The sequence below is a fragment of the Falco cherrug genome, chromosome 5 (assembly GCF_023634085.1).
Source record: "Falco cherrug isolate bFalChe1 chromosome 5, bFalChe1.pri, whole genome shotgun sequence".
Lineage (NCBI taxonomy): Eukaryota > Metazoa > Chordata > Aves > Falconiformes > Falconidae > Falco > Falco cherrug.
The window spans coordinates 10,786,949-10,808,870 of NC_073701.1; the positions used below are offsets into that span (position 1 = coordinate 10,786,949).

The 21,922-nt window shown below is 39.5% G+C and overlaps 1 protein-coding gene across 1 annotated transcript in view; it reads right to left on the minus strand.

The window, feature by feature from the left end:
- The window catches only part of VWF (von Willebrand factor), a 144,038-nt gene that overhangs the window by 49,016 nt on the left and 73,100 nt on the right, over positions 1-21,922 (minus strand). The window contains exons 29-34 of the mRNA XM_027815018.2: positions 19,316-20,655; positions 18,415-18,534; positions 16,086-16,229; positions 6,853-6,996; positions 5,746-5,910; positions 3,405-3,448 (exon numbers count right to left, since the gene is read on the minus strand). Of these exons, the coding sequence (XP_027670819.1) occupies positions 3,405-3,448; positions 5,746-5,910; positions 6,853-6,996; positions 16,086-16,229; positions 18,415-18,534; positions 19,316-20,655 (1,957 nt within the window). The remainder of the gene's footprint in view (positions 1-3,404; positions 3,449-5,745; positions 5,911-6,852; positions 6,997-16,085; positions 16,230-18,414; positions 18,535-19,315; positions 20,656-21,922) is intronic.

Sequence of the window (21,922 nt, forward strand, 5' to 3'; positions counted from 1 at the left end):
ATACCTAGGTAACCACAATGTAATTCACAGACTGCTCTTGCCACTAATGTGCAAACCAAGAACAGTGATATGAAAGTATTGCTTTATATCTCTGAGCTATATGATACCATCAAGTCTAAAAGAGCCCTGCCAGATTTGCAGCCATAAAAAATTACATATTAAATATGAGTTAATTTACTGGACCTTCTTTGTATGTTTCAGAACTTTGAGAAAGCAACTTGTCCTGAAAGTGGCTTAATACTTTTCAGGCTTCTGAGCCCAGAGGAAGCTGTTAAAAAGTAACGTGAAGGTCTTTAAGCATGGAAAAAATAGGAAAAAGTACTTAGATATGAAGAAATGGAATGTTTTTTAATTACAGTTGTCTCGCCTAAAACTCACTGAAAGTGGAGCACCTGGAAGGGTACAATATACAGCTGTGCAAGCCTGGCAAAGGACTCTCTGGCATCCATACATGTTTAATTATTTTTATTTCACTCCTTAACAGGACATCTATTGGAAAACATCTAAGCTGGAGAAGAAAAGCCCATTAAATAAAATAAATATTTTTTATAATAAAGCCCATTAAAATAAAAATATCAGTTGAAGGATCCAAAAAAGCCAAGAATCCTGGTGCAGAGGAAAACGCAGGGACTCTGAAGACAAAGAAAGCCTAAATCTCAATTGGTATGAAATCATACGAGTAAAGATAGGACAGTAAGGAAAGCAAAAGCAGAGGTTTCTAAATAGTGAAGGATAAGTCTGCTGAAACCTGCCAGCACACTGGAGGAAGCCTCAGACTTCCTCTCTGAGGGAGCTCTGAACCTGCAGACCTGGGCTCGCACACTCCTCCTCTTACTGTGCATCTGCAGGAGAGCGTGCCATGTACCTTGACCAGCTTCATCAGATGACACCTTTTAATTTGGTCAGGGTTTTGTTTGTTTGTGCTTCTCTAAACCAAGTGCTGAACGATACTAGGAAAGTCATGTTACGGAAACTGCTTGTTTGGGGATGTGGTTCTTACTGCCATACGTAGATTAGAAATGTTGAAGATCACCACGCAGATCACTTCATGATGAAGTACTAACATTGTAAGTACCTATACTTCTATTATCACCCTTATGCCTGCATAAAAGCATCAAAACAAAATTACTGATGAAAAATAACTACAATAAAAAAAAAAACCAACAATCTATCATAATGATTCACATATTCTGCTGGCAAGATCAATATTAAAACAGTAGTTCTTTACACAGCCTGTATTTAGCACTATTGGGACTCCTTGCCACTGGATATGTTGAGTTCTACAAACTTACACGGATGGCTTCAAAGAATGACTGAAGAAATTAATGGACGTGAAAATTATTGAGCACTGTCAAACACGAAAAGGTGCCACTTGCAGCTCAGGGTGTCCCTGAGTCACAGATTGTTCAAGGCTAGGACACTTCAGGGAATTTTTATATACACTTACCTACATTCTTCCCCTACTTCTATTTTTGGCCACATAATACAGGGGGTTGGATAGATTTTTAGCCTGATCTAGCACATTTGATCTTCCATCCTTCTGCTGCTAACAGTGGCCTTAGCCATGAATCTTCCTTCAACAGACATTTCCAGGGTAGAGGTAATCACAAAAAAAAAAAAAAAAAATCCGTAACAAATGGTATCACTCACAATACTGATAGGATTTAGGCTGAGATTTTTGATCCTCAGAACTCTGATTTCCTTGCAAACTACAAGGGATCAGTCAGTTCCCACAATTTCCAGGTGCATGACAGACATCCCGCTTGGGGAACTGAGCCTCCTGCAGTAACTCTCTGAGTAACTCCTGAAAAATTATGGATTCAATGTAAGAGCCTGTGTTTTCTCTATTAGGAAAGAGCCTTGATTCTTCATCCCTGTGGATTTGTGGACTACACTGGAAGAGGGTAAGAGGGCAATGGTGGCACACTGTTCCCAGTGAGGCAGCAGAGGAGTTCACAGTGTGGGTGCTGAACACCAGAGGCAGAACGCTCCCACTGTCCTCACCGCGGGATGCTCGACAGCCTCCTCCAAAAGGCAAGGGCTACTACCATGGTGGCAGTGTCTTCTAAAACCCATTTTTTTCTGACTGACTGAAGAGGTAACACAAAATCCCCCTGAAGGCTACCATTTGAAAGTGTGGTTCATTTTTACATGGACTGGAGCCTGGCCTGTTTTCTTCCAAAAGCATTTTAGCCAGAACGGAAATTGTGTTTTAGGTTTATCACCAAAAAAATGAAACCTGACATGGCTGAAATTCAAGTTGAGCCTTCCCAGCACTTATCTACATGTACCTGTGTCTGCTCCTAGGAGCCCAGACATCTGGACACATGCAATTCAAATGACTAAACCACAAGAATCTGATTTTTTTGTTGTTTTTAATTATGAAAGTTTTTCAAGTTTAGGTTTTGTTTATTGTTTTTTCTTAATTAGGTTGCCAACCTCAAAGCCACCAGGTTAAACTTGGTGTCTGATCTAACTAAAGCCTTTCTGTGTTCTGACCAGCTGACCGAGGCCAACTGTGTAAAGCAACTTCGATAGTATGTTTCCTGTGTTTAGACAATTCATAAGCATTTCCTTATTAGCCACATCCTTCCTTACAGTCATGTCTTCACAAGGGAAAAATCGAAGTATTTTTAATGTACTGGAAATTCAAGATAAATCCTAGGGCAGAACTCATAACTGACCCCTACTAGAAAACATGTAACAAGCTTATTCTAATATTTTTAAATGCATGAAGTATCATATACCCTCAAAAATCTTGACATTTCACCTGAGACGAAGGAACTGAACCATTTATAACTTCTGCATCATTCCTTTCTTAGGGCAGGTCACTTTCGAGAGATCAGACAGGTTTACTAACATATCTGAGCATTTTCTTAGGATTATAAAAACTTTTCTGCAAATGAACACCAAGAACTTTGATTTCATTACTTAAGAGATGATTTTCTCTAGAGAGATAACTACCACACAATAATTGTCTTCCTAGAAAATTTTCATAGGGACAAGGTACTTGTATTTTTAGCAGGAGAGGGTCTGGACAACGACATTGCCTCGCCCTATACATGTGTCTTTATTTTGGCCATGTTTAGCTTTCCCAGAACTTCTTTCAACAGGAGACGGAAGTACATTTTGTCAGGGAAGACACACACCGTCACAAGTTTTAGCTGTGCACTGCTTTCAATAGTATTCAACACACTACAAGAGCAGGTGTTGTTAGAGAAAGTCTCCTTTGTGTCCAAAGTTATCCCATCAGTTCAAAAGCCAATGTTTTCCTCCTCCAAGATAATTCTTGACACTTAATATTGTCCAACATTTTTATTTCAGAATATCTATGAAGCTATTCACGGTCCTGCAGGAACTTTGTAACATGAAAGCCAAATGGATGACCCACGCAATATACTTACTTTCTTTTTGTTTCCATCCTCATCTATACATTCTCTGACAGATTCTGAAAGAGAAACAGACATCTTTAAGCCATTTCACTCCCTTAACCAGCCTTCTAAGTGGTGGTCACCAAAACACAGATTGCTTACTTAACATGACATAGGCTGTAAGAAGGGGTGGGGGGTGGGGGGTGGGGGGTGTTAGAATGTGAGAATTCCTACCTGAAGACTACAGGCATTTGTCCAACATGTACAAAAGTCAAAGACTGCATAAACTTTGCTGCTACTAGGATTACCTGACCTCGGCAATGACATTGGTCCCAAAATACCCTGTAAGCAAGAGGTAAGCTGCAATTCTACAGCACTCCTTGCATGTTTGACATACAGCTCTGCCCAGATGGTGCTTCAAAACCATGGCTTTAGCTCTGAGGTGGGGTCCAGCCTTACTTCTGAACCTTGTGATGAACTGAGAGTATTTCTTATAACTAGCAGGTAACGAGAACTTACACACCTATGCACACACATTTCTTAAATGCAGAAAGATAAATACAGCGAGTAACCCCAAAACAAGATTTGTCAGCAACTAGCGTAAGTATGCAAATAGCTGCAGTAAGAATACTCAAATTCAGCTTCCATACATTCAGGTATTACTGTGATGGGTAATTCTTTTATGCAGTTAGATGGTCACAAGGCACCCGCTGAATTGCAGTTTCTGTTTATGTGCTCTCATAACACACCTACAGATATATGGAAAGTAATTTCATGTAAGTACTATGGCATGACAATGTGATAAGCACGTGTCTAGCAAATTAAAATACTGACTAGCAAACTCTTTGTATAATAATATATTATGCTAGCATATATATGCTATATGCTCTGTCTTTTCCATGACAAGTAATGTATTTTGAAAGCATTTAGGAAATCTTTTAAACCTTTTTAATAGTATTATTTTTGGTACACTTCCATACATAAAGTAAGACTCCCTCCGTACAAGAAATCCAACTGTATGAGTCTGGAGGGGAAAATAATACTTTACAGATTGTAAGAAACTTAAATAAAACAAAACAAAAGAAAACAAAAGATCATTTCCCACCCCATAGCAAAGGCTTTACCATCAGCAAAAGGGAGAGCTAGATTTTTTGGATTTAGGTGTCTAATATAAGATATCTATCATTCAAGTTTTTAAGTATATGCCTTGTGCTGTTGGAAAAGCGTTCATAAAAATACAGAGCTTTCACTTCTAGTGCCAATAAGTTATAGCACAGACTGCAATAAGAAAATAGTTGGTGGTTTCAAATTCTTGCTCCCCATTCTATATTTTGGATCAATGTAATTTACGGCAAGAAAATTACATATTTTACAATGTAAGGAGAGGAAATGCATCTTTAAAAGCTTATTTTAAAAGAAAAGAAAGAAAATGGCAGCTGTTTAAATCTAGAAAATGGCAGCTGTTTGATGCTCTGGAGAGACTTTAAAATGCCAGAAGTGATCCCAGTGGAGACTGATCGGATATCTCTAAGCTGGACTGTGCACACTCTGCAACTTCCTCATTCTTAGTGGTACTTGGCTCCACAAAAAAAGTCCACTTACTTTAATGGAGACATAACTAAGTCCTATTAATGCTGGTAAAAACCTGTGCAATGACTAACACAATGAGACACCGGTTTGCAGAGAGGACATGTAGATGATATTACAATAGAAATGACAACAACAATATGAGTAACAAACATCTATATACACACAGACCAAGGAGGCAAAAGAAGTAAAAAACTGGCCAGAACCGAAGCAAGTTTTCTGAGATGGGGGGGCATTGCTATCTACAAATAATGAATGTTTCTTTAAAATGTTTTACACTTTTTTTCCAGTATTTGTTTTCCTGGAATAGTTACTGTTTTAAAATTTTTCTATTATTATTATTTTTACAATTTGACTGAATTATTTGCAGACACACACATAACAATGCTTAGGTCTGTGCAGAAAAACATGTAATTTGAAATCTTTACTCACGACATGCCCCCATTTATTCATGACAGCTTCAGCTTTCCTGTTGTCCTTCAGTTAATGACCAGCCATGATTATTAAGATGATGATAGCTGGAAAGTTCAGGCCTAAACAGCTTTTAAAATCTTGCTGAAAGTGGGTTGATTTTCTAATGTAGCAGTTGGCTACACACTGAAAGAGCTGATTTTGTTCTACACCTAAGTGATGGTGGTGGTCTAGGTTAGCATTTGTGGTGATTGTCAGTTAAGCACTAACAAAGGAGCATTGGACTGACCTCAAATCAAGAAAAATCATTCTGGTTTTGGCATTTCAGTTTTGGGGTTTTGCCCCAGCTATGAAGCTACAACTATATTGGACTTACCCATGCACACTTTCTTGATAAATTCACTATTCAGTGTGATCATAGTGGATAAGTCTTCAAAATTCTGAAGCTTCATAATTCTGTTAGTAGCTGATGGCCCAGCCAGGGTCCTTAGTTGCTCTTCATCATAGCTGTTCCCAACTCCAACTGGAAACAAGGATACTCCTAGGAAAAGAGAATAAAAGGTTTTAAATGAGCAACACACAGCAGAAGGAAGTCTTTGCTGGTGTACTTTTTTCATTTGTTTCTTAAAAAAACAGGTTTTTCTCAACAGTTAATTTTCATGTATTACTTGCATGACTCCTTCCACATCAGCTAAAGGCAGTTAATGGCACAAACTGTGATGCTTTAATCACAGTGTTAGCTAAGGTGAGCTCTCTATTAGTCCCAAGCATAATATGATCATGTATAGTCAACAAAATGCAGCTGCAGACTTAATGACATCATCTTCGCTTTTTTTTCCAAATGTAAAAAAAAAATCATTATGTTGTTTTCTTTCTTCGGTTACATGGCAATTGCGTTATTTGCAAACCATTTGATTAAAAAATAATACTTGGTAGTTGTTATTTAGTCCATGACTTATTCAATAACTCCTAAAGCAACCTGCAAAGGAAGTCAATGTTCCTCAGCTGAACACCTGAGAAGCTGAGGTACAGAGACTGTAGCCAGAAAACTTGAAAAAACGCAATGCAGCATACATTGATAGCAAAAGCGTATTCCTGTGTAGGTCAGTCAGAATCTGATCAAACCCTCTCTCTATTTATTATTATTACAGTGACCCATTCAAGAGTCACCATACTAGAAAAGTATTGAGTTTATAAAATAAATCACATTTCTGTCATCCCTGTCTATCCACAGGACCTCAGAAAATTAAATGCCACTAATTTGTGAAGCCTATGGAAGCTGTTTGGTTTAAATTACAGACTGGGCCTGAATTTACCAGTAATTCAAAGCCATCCTCATCAAGTACCTTTTGTTCAGGCCTTTTTCTTACCAGACCATTACACACAGTAAGTCCTGTATGGCTTACCAGTGCCTTAATTTTCCACCCTTTGTTCTAGTGCACTAGACTCTGCTTTAAAATAGTGACAGTAAAATGTGATTTACTGTTCATTCTTGCAGAAAGTGCAGCAGGTTCCACAGTGTCTTCTGATCTCCCCGACACAATGACTACTGCGACCTTTGATGCGCTGGGTCTCCCTCCATGTGATTCCGACATTGCATTCTGAACTACAAAATCAATGGCCTTTCCTAAGAAGGAATTAAGAGATAAATGAGAGATATGATAGACAACTCATAGGAGGCTATAAAACTAAATCTTACTTTGTATTAGTAGGTTATACAGTACTGGAAAATACTTATTCTTAAAGGACTTTTAATGTTGCCTTTCATGCTGCTACATGCAAGATCTCAGCTATTAAGAACCTACCAGTACCATTAATACATCCCACCGAGCAGGACCATCCTTAGCTCCCCAGTCTCTGAAGTAATGGGAATTTTACTGTCTTTCCTTAACCACAAGGATAAACTTATGCTCCTCACTTTAGTAGTTACCTTTTCTGGAAACATTACCATTGCCTCACACAAAAGGAAAGAAGATATTGTAGAATAGGTACTTATTTCCCCAATTGCAGAACAACAGTGACATCCAGTGGCTATCTGATCTACAACCCCACAGAATCCCGCCCTGTACACGCAAGTTGCTCAGCTTCCAGACAAAATTTAGTCCTTCCCTAATTTGGTCAACTTTTTCTACAGGTGTGAAATGCGTATCTTGCCTCCCTACTACCAGCAACTTCACTGAAATCTAGGTGCAGAGTAACCCAGAATAACTGGGCAACCCATATTAAAAACCAAACCAAACAAAAAAATGAAACAACAAACCAAACCCCATCAAATCCCACACGACACATGAAGAAATTCTGCCTTAGCTACCAAATCACAAACTGGCTTAAATGGGTAGCTGTTGCTCTTGCATTTAACATCTGTGAACACTCAGGCAAATTTTTGTTCAAAAGCATGACCTCAGCAAGAGAGCACTTCGCTAGTGCTTGGATTTAGATATGTATTTGCACAAATATTTATACTGGGAATCACGGTATGCAGCTTTCTTAAAAGCTCATTTGGGCTTGGAAGTTATCAGGTTAGGAAGTAGAAATGATACCATGGCGACTGATGTGACAATCAGGGCAAATAATAAATACTTGAAAGACTAGTTTCTCTGAGTAATCTGCAATAGCCGTGGAGCAGAGATATGTTTGCCAGTGGAATTCACTGAAAAATTTTAAATGATTCACACATTTGTAAAACACTGGAAGTCAGATCACAGATAATTCACCAGCACACCCCAGAATACCTTAGCACACCTGAACACTTTGCACTTCATGACTTCGCTCATCATGTCACCCACCCTTTTTCACTGGTAGAAGCAAAGACCCTTTTCCCAAGCTGCTGCAAGCACAGCCAGCCTCTAGAAAGGTCACCCAGTACACCGACTGTTCATAAAGTGGCAACAGCAACTGGATATTCTACAAGGCTTTAATCAGGGTTGCAGGAAGAATTTACCCCTCGGAAGAATCTAGCCTAGAACAAGTATCTGGAAAAAGCCCAGAGTTTTCCTTTGGCACAGGACTAGTTTAGAGGTGACATTCCCTTCCCAAATACTGTTGCTTTCCCCATCCTTTCCTGCTGTCTCATGCACCTTACATTACAGTCCCTGATTGACAGCCACATATCCCCTTCCCACCTTAACCAGCCACCTCTTCTTCCCGTTGGCCCATTGTCACTATTTCCTCCCCAGAGCCGTAGCCTCATCTCCATGTGTCATCTCTCTACACAGATGCCCACAACTAAAGAAGAGAGCTGGGACCCACCAGGAACTGCTGCCAGGCTCTGTCGGATCTACTGCAGGAATAGGATCCAGATCAGTTTCTCCTCCTATAAATTTCTACCTATCATGCGCCATTACCTCCACTGGAAATCTCTGTCTAGAGAGGGCCATTTTCCCCAAGCACTAATTTGCAAATATAAAGATGTATGTTTGTTTAAATCAATATACTTTTTGGAAACGCCGATTACGATTAGAAGGGGGGAAAAAAAAAAAAAAAAGAGAAAAATCAACAGAAAGCTTTCAACAGTACTTAAGAACAAAATGGGATGTTTCTTTGCTGTTTCTTGCTATGCAATGATTATCTTCTGTTTAGCTCTTCCAACTGTGTAGATTAATTTTATAGATACAATCTGGTTTTCATGCTTGCTATAATTCTGAATTATATTTTACATATGAAATGAAACACTTCAGAGTTTCTGTTCAGTGAAATCCTCAAAATTTTGGATGTTTTTCTACTTGCAACAAAACACATTTTAAAACATCATTATTAGTTGGTTGATGGCAATTCCATTTCCCAAGCTACTATTCCTGACCAGAAAAATTAACTAACCCCAGGTATTAACTCCTATACAGCTGTCTCACAATCATTGCTACAAATGGTTTTGTTGTCCAGCAGTTACTCTATATAGATGTCAGCATCTACCTCCATATGTCTGTAGAGGTAGATGTTAGATGCAGAATGGCATGTTAACTATAACTAACTAAGGGATAAAACAAAATACAGAAAATTAAGATGACTATATTCCAATTCTTAAGATTTTTTCAGGATGGTCACTGTGCCAGCAAATTGACCGTTTCCCTTTTGTTCTATAAATAATTACTAGAAAAGTATTTCAAGTTTTAACTTTCAAATGTTTTAGGTTAAACTTTTGCACAGTAAGATAATTTTTCATTCATTTGTGAAAAATATTTGGAATGTTGTCTGTCTTTGGAGTGTTGGTCTTTCTTTTAATGACACTGACTTTTGTGTGGTTTGCCTGGTCACCAGCTGCTCCAGATGCATTTTTCTTCCTCCCATTGATTCTAAAAATTTTCAGAAACTTCCATACATATCTGTAAACTGGAAAATCCATTATTTTTATCATTTCTAATAAAGAAATCAATTGTAACAGAACCAGGGACTGTTTCAAAGTCCCAAAAAAAACAATTACTCAATTGAAGCATGGAAAGTTTGTTTTAGTCTACTAAAAACTCCGGATTTCTCCCTTTATTTTGAAGCCAGCTCTAGAGAAAAGAGCCAGGTGTCTGAAGACATGATCAAATGAACACTTTTGCCCTGCTAGAGGGATTCAGAAAGCCACCATCCCAAGCTGGAAGCTGTTAATTCTCAGCTGTTTGTCTCTACATCTCACCAGGGAGGGAAATACCAAACTCCTCAGAGGCCATAATAAAAAAGATGGGTAATAAACCAACCAACTTGAACATCTTACTACTAGATTGCAACATAACAGCAATCTGCCATTTTCATACCAATAAAGGAAATTTTAAAATGTTTGCAATGAAATGAATATAACCAAGCACAAAGCTATATTAAGACTGGAAAGAGCATGCACAGCATCTTGGACATAATTAAACTAACTTTAAAATGACTAGGTCCAAGCTACACAGGCTTCAGCGTTTATGAGACCACCTTGTGTCTTGTACACCTCTTCAGCAGCTGACATCTGGGCCGCTGCTGCTGCTGGCTCTGCTCCAGCTTGCTCTGACATATTCACACACATTGCAAATGCATCTCGGGCTGCATTAGAGCCGTAGCAAGCTGCTGGCAGAAGGAAGGGTCCACTCCTCCAGGTGCACCAGCTGGGCATGCCCTCCCAGTCCCCCACAGTCAGCACTGCTGCCCACCTGGTCAGGCAGCCAGCTGCCTCGGGCAACTCACCACGACTGAAACACAACCCTTCTAAAAAAGTGCGTTGGTTTCAGTCATTTTGGCCCTTCCTTCAGCTCGCTGAAGGCCCAGTGCACATCCCACAGAAGGAAGGCAGTGCAAGTGTGCAGCACTGAGGTGTCAGGTGGCTGGGACCAAGCTCTTCTGCAGTAGCTGGCTCTTAAATCTGTTTAGCTGAACGAGAACAACCATCAGCTATTTATTTCAGTGATGGACCCTAGGGAAAGTCAAAACACTAATAGAAAATACCCTAAATCCTGCTCCATAGAACAACAAAACATTTTTTATGTCTTTAAAGAAAATCTGACAATGCCCAAAATATCATTTGCTAGCATTGATAAGGGGTATCATATAAGCCCCAGTGAAGTGAATGGGAGGTTTGCTATGGACTGTAAGTTATACATTTTTAAGGATTTTCTCTGTGTGTGCAAATGACCCTACGCCCAGACTAGCAGTCAATATGTTCCCACATACGGAACATAAGAGTAAATTATGTTAGTCTCGTGTTATTGTTACAGTTTCTGTTTCTCACATATACAATGTGCTATCAAGAAAAAAACAAACAAAGAAAAAAAAAAGGCAACAATGGGCTTCGGAAGCAGAATAATTTGTATACTCACATGTATTTTAAGTATCAGATATACAACGCATAAGAAACCAAGATGGAAGTCTCAAAGCCAAGAGCCTTCATTGCATACAGGAGAACAACAGAGCTGAGAGCAGCAGGACACACAGTACAAAAAATCTGATCCAAAAGGCAGTGGATGTGACGGGGAACATGTGTCTGTCCCTGACCTCCTGCCCCTTCTTCTCCTAGTGCCTTCTAACAAGTTACACTTATGCTGGTCCTGACACATAATGGCCACAGTTAATTTCACACATGCAAACACATTACCTTCCCAAATTTGAACATCTAAATATTTATCCGTCCAACCAAACAAAAAGGCCAACCTTGACAGAACACTGAGCCCCCAGCAGCCTTTCAGCTCAGTCAGTAGAGCATGATTGTTAGTTACTGGGCATGTCCAGGCGAAAAATACAAATAAATAAAAAGAAAAAAGAACAAAAAAAATTGATCTATATGGGCTACTTTAGAATGGGTGGGTCAGTCATTCCAAAGGTTGCCACCACAGCACAGCACTTTCTCCCCATCCTTCAGTGCTGATACACTCCTAACTACACCACAGAGTATAAAGAAAAAATCATGTTTGGAATAACCATTAGAACAAAATAGAAGATACCCTACAAAGACAGGGGGGAAATGGAGAAGGGATGGCATCAATGCAGTCTTCTCCTCTCAGCTAAGACTATGGATATTTGATGATGAACTTTTGACAGTCAGAATAGGCTTCATAAGAACTTTCTTCTGGTTGCCTTGAAGAAGACTACTTAATGAGGTCTAATTAGTTGAATATTATTTTTTTTAATTGTCTGATGCATATTCAAGCCAGAGTCATATTCTGAAGTAATAATTCAGAATGGTTCGTGCAGAGGTTCCTGAAAAGACTGAAAGCTGATTAAATTGACATAAACAAGCTTTAAGGACAAAAGACAATCTGTTGAGTAGGGTCGGAGGTGTTTACTGAGAGCCTACAGGGAATTACACTAGATTCTGCCTTATTGAATAATTTCATTAATGATTTGGATAAAGGAGGAAAAGTGTGTAGAAAGGCATGCTAATCTGAATCACAGATATTAGATTGGGAGCAATTATGAACGTCACAGAATGAACTGAAAGAGCACAAGGTGCCCTAGACACATTTGAAAAGCATCCAAGAAATAAAAAACAAGATTCATCCCAGAATAAGCCAATCTGGAGGAAAATAAAGCAATGCACAGACATTTAATGGTTTGGTGGTTGCCTCGGGGAAAGCAGAAACTTCCTAAAAGCAACTTTTGCAGTTATTTTCTTTAATTTTGTCTGAAATGAGGAATAAAACATAAAGCCCCCGTGAGGGTCTATACAGTTGTGACAGACAGGGGATTCCAGTAGATGGAGGTTCCTGCCGGGAACTTTTGAATCAGCGCCTTGAGTGGCCTCAGTGGTTTTGCTAACACTTCTGCAACATCTCAACCAAATAAGAAAAAGTACTACAAGAGGTCTTAATCACCCACAAGTACTGAAAGCTGCCTGAGAAAGAAGTGAAAAAGAAATGGTTCCTCAACACTTGAAGAGGTACAGAAAAAGCCAAGGCTATCTGGACTGTAGATAGCCCAGATTGCATCTATTTAACCAAGGACTTGTCTAATCAGAAACAACCCCCCATGACAATAACCCTGAAGCTGGTCTTTGTATGTTAGTTTAGGGTCTTGATACTGAATTGGCCTTTTTAAACTGAAAATAGCAGATTATTTTAATTTTCAAACAAATTAGCTATTGCAAACTGATCCCACAGATTGCTTCTTTAAAGGGTCAATTCTTAGCACATTGATATTCTGGCATTAACATGTGCCAATTAACAGAATGGCTGAACTCTTCATGAACAGCACGGTTCTGTCAGTCCAACAGCCCACCACCACTGAAAGGAGCAGGCTACGAGGCCCCAGACCCTCTCCTCTGCTTTCCTGGCTCTGCAGGTCACAAATCCTGCGTTTCTCTTACCACCAAGGGGTTCTGATGATCCTGGGTTCCACCAGGATTACATTCAAGGGACAAACCTTCTAAGAAAGGAACTAAAAAGAACAAGCAAGCAAACAAAAAAACCTGCCAGGACTGTGAATTAAAAGAGTTCAGGGAAGAGACAGGCACCCAAAGCTGGCTTCAGAAAGGAGCTGACACCACACCACCAATTCAGAAACAGTACTGGGGGAGCAAGTGAGGAAGACCTCTGCTTTTCAGCAGGTGGGATCAGGGCAGCTGCTGGCAAAACCACAGTCTTGTGTGGGTGATGAGGGGCAAGATTTTGAAAATTCTGCATAGACCACATCACTCAGGGCAGAGACCTGAATAAAGAAAAGTTCTGCGGTGGACCTTTGCTTCCTATACCGCAGTGAGGGTTTAGAAAGGAAACGTTTATACTTTCTTAATCATGACAGGCAAAGCTCAATGCTGCTATTCAAATATTTTAGTATCTATAGAAAGTTTCAGTTAAAATACTTCAGATTTTTTTTCTTGGGTGGGGGGGGAGCAGGGGAGGGGAGAAGAACACACATTTCTTTCCCTAACAATACTTTTAATACAGTTGAGGCACATAAATCATACTTCCTCCAAATTTTGAGTCTGACGCAGGCAGTGGGCATGGAAAACATCAGCCTAAATGAGCTACTTTTAGTAAAGGTATAAGCAAGCAAAATCATGTTTTTATAAAGTGTTAAGCAGTATTTACTGCAGGGATTGCTCAATGTGCTCCCTATGACTCTCCTAAATACCCATGAATGCTGAACAGAGGCATGTTTATGTGATGCTCAGTTCTCTTGCATAGATTGCTCTTTTAGCTGAATGAAGGCTTATATAGTCAGCTCTTGCTTGCAGTTAGTTTTCTTTTTTATTTCCCCCAGTTATTTCTTACGTGAAGTTGTACACAATTTCATCATGTCTGAATATTCCCCAGAGCTTCTTCTCAATAGGTAACTTAAGGCAAAATTTGCCTGATGTTATCTTATTGAAGAAACATGGGAAAGCTTTGTGGTACAGGCTGCTCTTTTTTTTTTTTTCTTTTTTTTTTTCTGCCTATGCACTCAAATACTCTGTAGTTTTTCACTATTCCTTACCAATAAAATGTATCTCTCCCCTGCAGTTTCCTCATGGTTAAATGAAACAGAAAGGCAAACGCTTTCTGCAGCAAGACTTCTGCATTGATGGCAACAGATCCCACAGTTGCTCTCTACACATACAGCTTTTTGACCGAAACAGGATGATTTGGATCAGCTAAGACTGAATAAGGATTACTACACAGGATTGTGTTTTTACCATAGGGAAGCCAGCACAAATAAGAAGAAACAGTGCTGGCCTGATAGTAACGATATTTTTGATAGGCAAATCCTGATCAAGCCTTCCATATGACAGAAAAGATTCCCAAAGCTACCTAGGGAACTGCAACATCCAGACTCATCCATCTACACTTTTTTTAAGCAGCCTCTGCATTTCCAGAGGCCCGAGCACAGACAGAAAGACATGAATGACCGTGCGTTTCCCATGGATGCTGACTCCCCTACATAGTCAGCCCAATTCACACACATTACAAGGTGCAGAACAGGACCACAGTGACTTATTTTCATTACTTCATTTGGGAGGAACTACTTCTACTCTATTCCATTTTGGTTCATTATACCACATCCCTCATCATGGTCTCTGAGCATTTTCCAATGAGACATAAACAAATCACTAACGAGTATGTCATGTGGCTGCCTCTCCCATTTCATTTCCCAAAGGCCGTGTTTTCTCTGTTTATCCTGTAGTTCAGTGTGGCTTACTATACACATTACATGGAAGGCTTCATGAAACTTATCTATTTGTACGTAACAATTTATCCCACAACGAGCCTATAGAAGTCTCATCAGCCATCTGGTATTTTTATTTCTCCAGGCTGAGAAAGCAATCATGGCTAATCCTCCTGCGAACTATGGAAGTCAGGTTTTATTTCTCACTTTTCTGTACCAATAACTCTTTACAGTCTGAAGTAGGCCAAAGACCCCAAAAATCTGTGTACTCCCTCAACTCTTATAGGACCCTAATGCTAGGCGGCTGCCAGAGCAAATGTGGTTCCAGTCCAGAAGAACAAAATTCTCAGGATATCTGGTGAAAGATCAGATATGCTGTAGGAGAATCATTTTTTGCTGAACCCTACAACTGATACATGTGTGTGTACTGAATTTCCACAGACCCAGCGGGAAATCTGTGTTATATTTTAGCACGTGAAAATGAAGTGGACATGTTTTTCAGGATGCGGTCGTCTGGAACAGAAGATATTTCGTAAGTAACCCTTTAGCTAAGCTAAGGTGCTGCCTTAGGCCATCCTTGCTCCCTGGCACCATCCCCAGCCTTCTGCCAATCCGAATCCTTGTGGGATCAGCACAGCAACTTGAATGAGGGAACTGAAACACCCAGAATATAACTACTGTTTTGTGAAGTTATTTTTCAAGCAGATCAGTTACTCTGGCTCAGCACAGAGTAACAAACATCTGGCAAAGGCAGCTATTGAAGTCAGCATAAGCAGTTCTACTGCTAAACGTCTAATCAACTAATCTATGCTGAAAGGTTGATGATCAAAGTCTTTAATACTTAGTTATGTTTTGCTTGCTAGAAAGATAATGAATGCAAATCCTGAGAATTACTTCAAGGTTAAAAAAAAAAAGTCTTCTTCTTTCCAAAACACCTTAAGATACACCCTAATTCAACTAACCTATGAATACAATTTAATAGAGAACATTGAACCTTTACCAAAAAATGTATGTATAGTAAAGACATAAGTAAACTAAAAAGACTGAGAGTCCTGCTGCAGAACACTACCACAACAGCACTGGCTTAAATTGGTAACTGGGACCAGGCTATATTTAGCATTTCTGCTTTTTTTTTTTTCCCCCTCCTCTTGTTTAAACATCAATATCCACATAATCACTCACCTAGTCTGGTAGGACCTTGCTCCCTTTGTTGAATTGAGTGCACCATCTCTACAAGCTTTTCGGTCTCTTGAGGCATGTTCCATGAAATTTCTAGATTATTTTCCCTGGCATACTGGAGGACTGACACATGAATTGAAGTATTGCCTGAAGCAGAAAGCAGAAAATAAACATTTTAAGCAATGCATACAAATGTCTTAAAATAAATCTAAAGGATACATTATGGTTGTGTTTTACATTAAGCACAACTAGACAGTGATTTTCCATCAGTGTGAAAGCTGCATTTTCAATCAAATGATTAAAACTGAACTATTCCCAGGTGAAAAAATATGCAAGAACTGCTAGAAACGGTTTGCTTTTTTGTCAAGAATCAGCATGCAGTCTTTTACCTCAGATCAATTTGACCATGATTAGCAAACCTCACTTTATTGATCTCCAAATATTGTTCCTTTTCCACTTTAAAATTTTCTAAACATTTTTTTTATAACGTCTATATTGTCTTGCAAGAGCAGTAGTTTGGTGCCCCATTTGTCTCATAAGCCAAGCTCCTCAGATGACTACATTTCATGCAGATTTCCCTCTGCCATACATCACTTGAGTGACATGCATCAGGCTGCAGCATGGGACATAGTGCACCCCGGGAATGTGACCTGCAATGGTGAATGAAGAGAAATTCCAAGTTCTGCTATTCTCAGACATCCTAGTTCTGCCTATACATTACATAAGTATGAAAGAAACTATTAACAGAGGGTTGATGCAGACAGTTAATATATATATCAGACTTGCAGAACTGAACTGGGCAATACATTGTTTATAATCATCGGCTGTACCTCTCTCTTCATGGTCTTAGAAGGACTTCTACTGTATACTGAAGATACTTTTGTATATAGCATATTATTCTTTATCAATGCTTTGTAAAATATTTAAGATTGAAGTTAATAATAACTGTGATTTCATGTACTCACCATACTTTTACAATTTTTCTGCAGTTGTCTTTAAAATTTTAAAGTCAAGGCTGTAGTGAGAAGCCATTTCATAGCTACATTATTATTGTCCTGCTGTTAATGATGTAACATTTGCTGTTACAGGCTTCAAGGATAAGGAAAACAGCTAGGCTAAAAGAAATTGTTGATTTATTGTCTGTGTTTATTTCACTTGGCTTGCTTCTCTATAGCGTGCATGTACACAGTTTTCAGAAACAGTGTCTTCCATGTATAATCTCTAAAAAATCTAAGTTATTGTAGACATACAGAAATGCTATACTTTTCCTCTATGAGCTCTCTATTTAGTACAAGTGCTGGTAATCAACTCTTTTGAAAGCACAGGTATAATACAAAAGGTCAACGCCAGTGGGAAACACTAGCAGCAACAGCACTTGCTCCATGGAAATGGTTTAAAGCTGAATTGAAGTACAACTCTCATAGAAAAACCCTTGTTTGTTAAAACAAATGCGACTGGGAAAGCACAGGATCCTGTGCAGCCCCTGCCATGCAGATGGACTTGGTGCAAGTGCACGAGATGTCCTAACTTACTACATGTGCCACAGGGTCCCTTCATGTATGTGCAGGACAGTATGGCATTCTGCCAGGGTGGCTGCGCTGATATCTTTGCTGAGTGACCTAACTGGAGGTGTACCTCCTACCAGCACATACTGTGCAAGCAGAGTGAGTCTAGCACTCCCAAAAAGTGTCTGTCATTCAACACGGGTCAGGAAATAAACTGTAAAAAGTCAGTTCCAGCAGCCTTGGTTAGCCAAAAAGGGGTGGTCAGAACCAGAAATGCCTGCTCCAAAGACCAGAACCTTGCAGTTGGACCAAACCTGAACCAAAACCCCTCTGAATTATCTATTCTTACTTGGACCAGATCTGAATTCGAACTATTAATTTCCAGTTTGTTGAACCTGATCCAGAACTGAACTGAAAACAAGAATGTATTCCTGCTTTTCTGTCACAGAGTAACAGTTCAGCTAAATTTCCACCACCTCCGTGCCTGTTTGGCACACATACTTCTTATGTCCAGTACAGTATAAAGGGCAGCGCTCACGAAAGCTGCTGTCCAAGTTATTCCTCGTCACACAATTCGCTGAATTGGATGTCAAACCTTTATTCACCTGAACCAGAACAGCTTGGTTTGGGAGGAAACTGAACTGCATCTGAACCAAGAGCTTTACTAGACTGATTTTCCCAGTATAAACTTAAATTTTTTTGAAGGATTGGAGTAAGTAATTTAAAAATAAAAATTAAAAAACCTTTACTGAGCAGCTGTTTTGTCCTGTATAAGCAAAAGAATACAAAATGTCTTTATGTGTTTGAGTTAACAGACAGATACGTACCAATCTCAACCCTTTCAATAAAAGCCCGTACAAAGTTTTTCATTTCCTCAAACTCTGATGCTCCAATATTGGAACTTCCATCCAGAAGAAACATGACATCCATTGGTTTGTTGCACAACTCTAAGGAAGGAGGATGGGGGGAGGTTATTTATGCATGATAACCAGAAGTAACATCTGCTAATTTACTGGTAGGAGCAGAAAGGGCAGAGATACCTGCATTTTGGGAAAGCAAAGCAGGATAATGATCAGTTGAAGCCATAAGTGATGCCTCTTTAGGGAAAACCTTGAGATTTATATTCAGTGGGATACATGGGTATTTCAATTCCTGCTTTTCTACTAATGCTATTTTACTCTCAGGAGACTAAAACAAAACCAACAGCAAACAAAAAATCCCAAACAAAACCAAACCAAACCAATACAACAAAAAACAAAAAACAAAACAAAACAAAAAAACCCCAACCTACAAAATACACACCACATCACCACCACTACCAGGGAAAAAACTAAAAAAAGCAACAAAACAAAACACAACAAACACACAAAATGAAGTTTCTTCAGGAAAAAGGAAGTATAATTTCACTTGCTTGAGGCAGGCAGATGAGAATAACTTTTTTTTGTCTGTAACCCTCCAACCTATCTGAAAGTTACTGTACTTTACTAAGCAATGGAGCCAAGGACTGCTGAACCTGCAGAAGGCTGGCTGCAGGTCCGTGCTTGGTACTGCTGAACTGGGGCAGCATTCTCAGCCTCCAGTGAAGATAAATGCTCTTTTCTTGGCATTTGGACAACAAAACACCAAATGAGATATGGGAACCCTTCAAATTTCAGTGATGTGAGGGGGAAACGGAGGAGACAGGACAGAGGAAAAAGCAAATTACACAGAAAATGCATCCAACTTTACCTGGAATTTCTGTCCAAAGTTTACGAGAGCAGCACGACTGCAGCACTAATTCAGGTGCTTCTTCAATAAGTGTACTATAACTATGCAAGATAATTGGGTTATTAGGCTGGCTGATCTTTCTGAGCTCTTGAATATTGGCATTGGGGGTTATGCCTATGGGAATAACATTTATGCTGCTGGGAGGTCGTGTGATAACATCAGTGGAAGGACTGGATGACACCATATACACCAAGTGAGGAACATCTTGCCTGCCCCCATTCACTGCTGTAAATGTGTGTTTGGAAATATAATCGAGGGCATTCCCAGTGTTAGTAGCCTTCCCTCCTTGATAGGGTATGCTCCTCACCTTCTCAATAATACTTTCCTTTGACTGTATTTCCCTGAAGGAATACTCCAGAGTCACAGTCTCTGAATACTGCATGACTGTAACATGAATATCTTCCTGTCCCACATTCATTCTTGTGACCACCCTCTCGAGGAACTTTTTGACAATCTTGAAATTTTCCTCCCCTACATTGTCAGATCCTTCCACAATAAAAGCAATGTCCAACCTTTTGCGAGTGGGCTTTTCTGAAAAGGGGGGTGGTGCTGTGAGTCCCCACGTGGGAGCTAGGACACTGGATATTGTTGGAAGAGATGTAGCTTGTAACAGAGAACTTTCTTCAGGTCCAAGATCACATAGATGATCAATGAGGAGATCCTGATTTTCCATCAGCTCTAACATGTTGTTCAGTAGGAAGGCTCTATTAGCTGGTGACTGTTTTTCAATGAACCTGATTTGCTCCACATTAACATACGGTCCAATCCCCACAGGTATTACTGCAATGTTTTTATTCTTCAAAGCTGTCAGGAGGCTGCGGAGTTTTCCTGGAGATTTGCTTGCTATAAATAGCACTACAATTCTGGCAGCATTGGTCCTTTCTGCTTTTCCAAACACGTGAAACACAGTGTATTTAAGGCCTTCAGCAGCGGACGCTACTTCATCACCTGTGTATTTTATGCTTTGGACAATTTTTCTCATCTGGGACTTTGTTTTGATATCTTTAAGGCCAAGATAGATTGTAGGGCCAGCCCTATACACTAGAACTGACACTCGGATTTTCTTTTGGGAGATGTGGAGTTTCTTCATCATGCCAGTTATGAAAGTCTTCAGCTGTTCAAAGTCCTCCTCTGACAGCTTGTTAGAGCCATCCATTAGAAAGGCCAAGTCCATCATCTTGCTACATGAGTATTCACTGGGTGGTAGTTCAATGTCCTCCTCTGGAGCAGGTGTTGTCGGTATTAGGGTGTCGTCCCCTGGCTCACATGGTACACAGGTTAAGTTCTTCCCTTCACACAGACTACAAAAATCACCAAATTTAAGTGGAAAAAAATCAATGCTTATAATAAACGTCACCCACATATAATAAAATAATGTCCATACGGAAACTGTTAAACATCTCAAAAACACAACAAAACCAAAACATGATGTGAAGGATGTTTTCCCCATCCCATTTCCCCACAACTCCCCACAAGGTATTGTGCAGCTAAACCCTGTATGTTAATGCATGTTTGTTTAGATCAGGAAACGTGACATACTATGACTTGTTTGTCAGAGGAAACTCCTTACAAGAGCCTTTGGCAGAATATGTACAATCTGTGTCTGGAAACTGTCTAGAAACCCAGTAAGCTTCAGCAACACAGCTGCCTACAAGCCACTGGTGGACTGAACTGGCAGATCTGGTTTGCTTCATAAGAAAGCAAAACATGAGGCAAACTGGAGGCAGCTAACACAAAGTAAAATCCCAGAGTAGGAAAGACACTTTTAGCTCTGATACGACTTAACAGACTCCATAAGGAGGTCTTTGTTTCTACCTCTACAGTGCTCTATGTTCCTCTTCTTTTTCCTGATATTATTTTAATTTGGACACAGCTTTGGCACACATTCATCCTCCATTTTTTTTTATGTCTCTCTTATCTTACTTTTATTTACCATGTCCTCTTTTTCAGTCCCTCTTCTCATATTAAATGTCGTATTTCACCTATAGCTTTTTAGTCCTATGTCTTCCCTCACCATTTCTACTCACCTCTCTTACTAAATTTTTTTCTTCCCCTTTCCATTTCAGCTCTCATTTTTCTTTTTCCTCCATCTCTGCCTTTTCCACTATTCGTCCTTCTGTACCACCATGAGATTTTTCACCTCTGCCACACTCCACCTTTTAGGGACTTGTTTATAATTCATCTCTTTCTATCTTCAGTAAGGCTTTAACACTTCTGCCCTTCTAATTCCTAGTTGCATGACCCTCTTCACTTATCAGAGCAAAGAACGTGACTGTACTTATGCACAGGGTGATACAGACTCAGTCAGTATATTTTCCTTGTTGGACTGGACAGTCCAAGAAACAGAACAGGAAAAGTTTATGAAAGGGCAAGGACCAAAAAATGCTTGTTTTCACTGCCAGAGAAAACCAAGAGTGTACAAATTAAGCAAGTCAATACTGGAAGAAGCTGCCCTTTTTCCAAGAAAAGACTCCACTTTACACGTAGCACCTTAGTTTAAGTACCGTGTTCTTTCCAAGCTGCTTTTAGTGTATTCCTAATTGAAGAACACACAGCTACTTTTGGCAT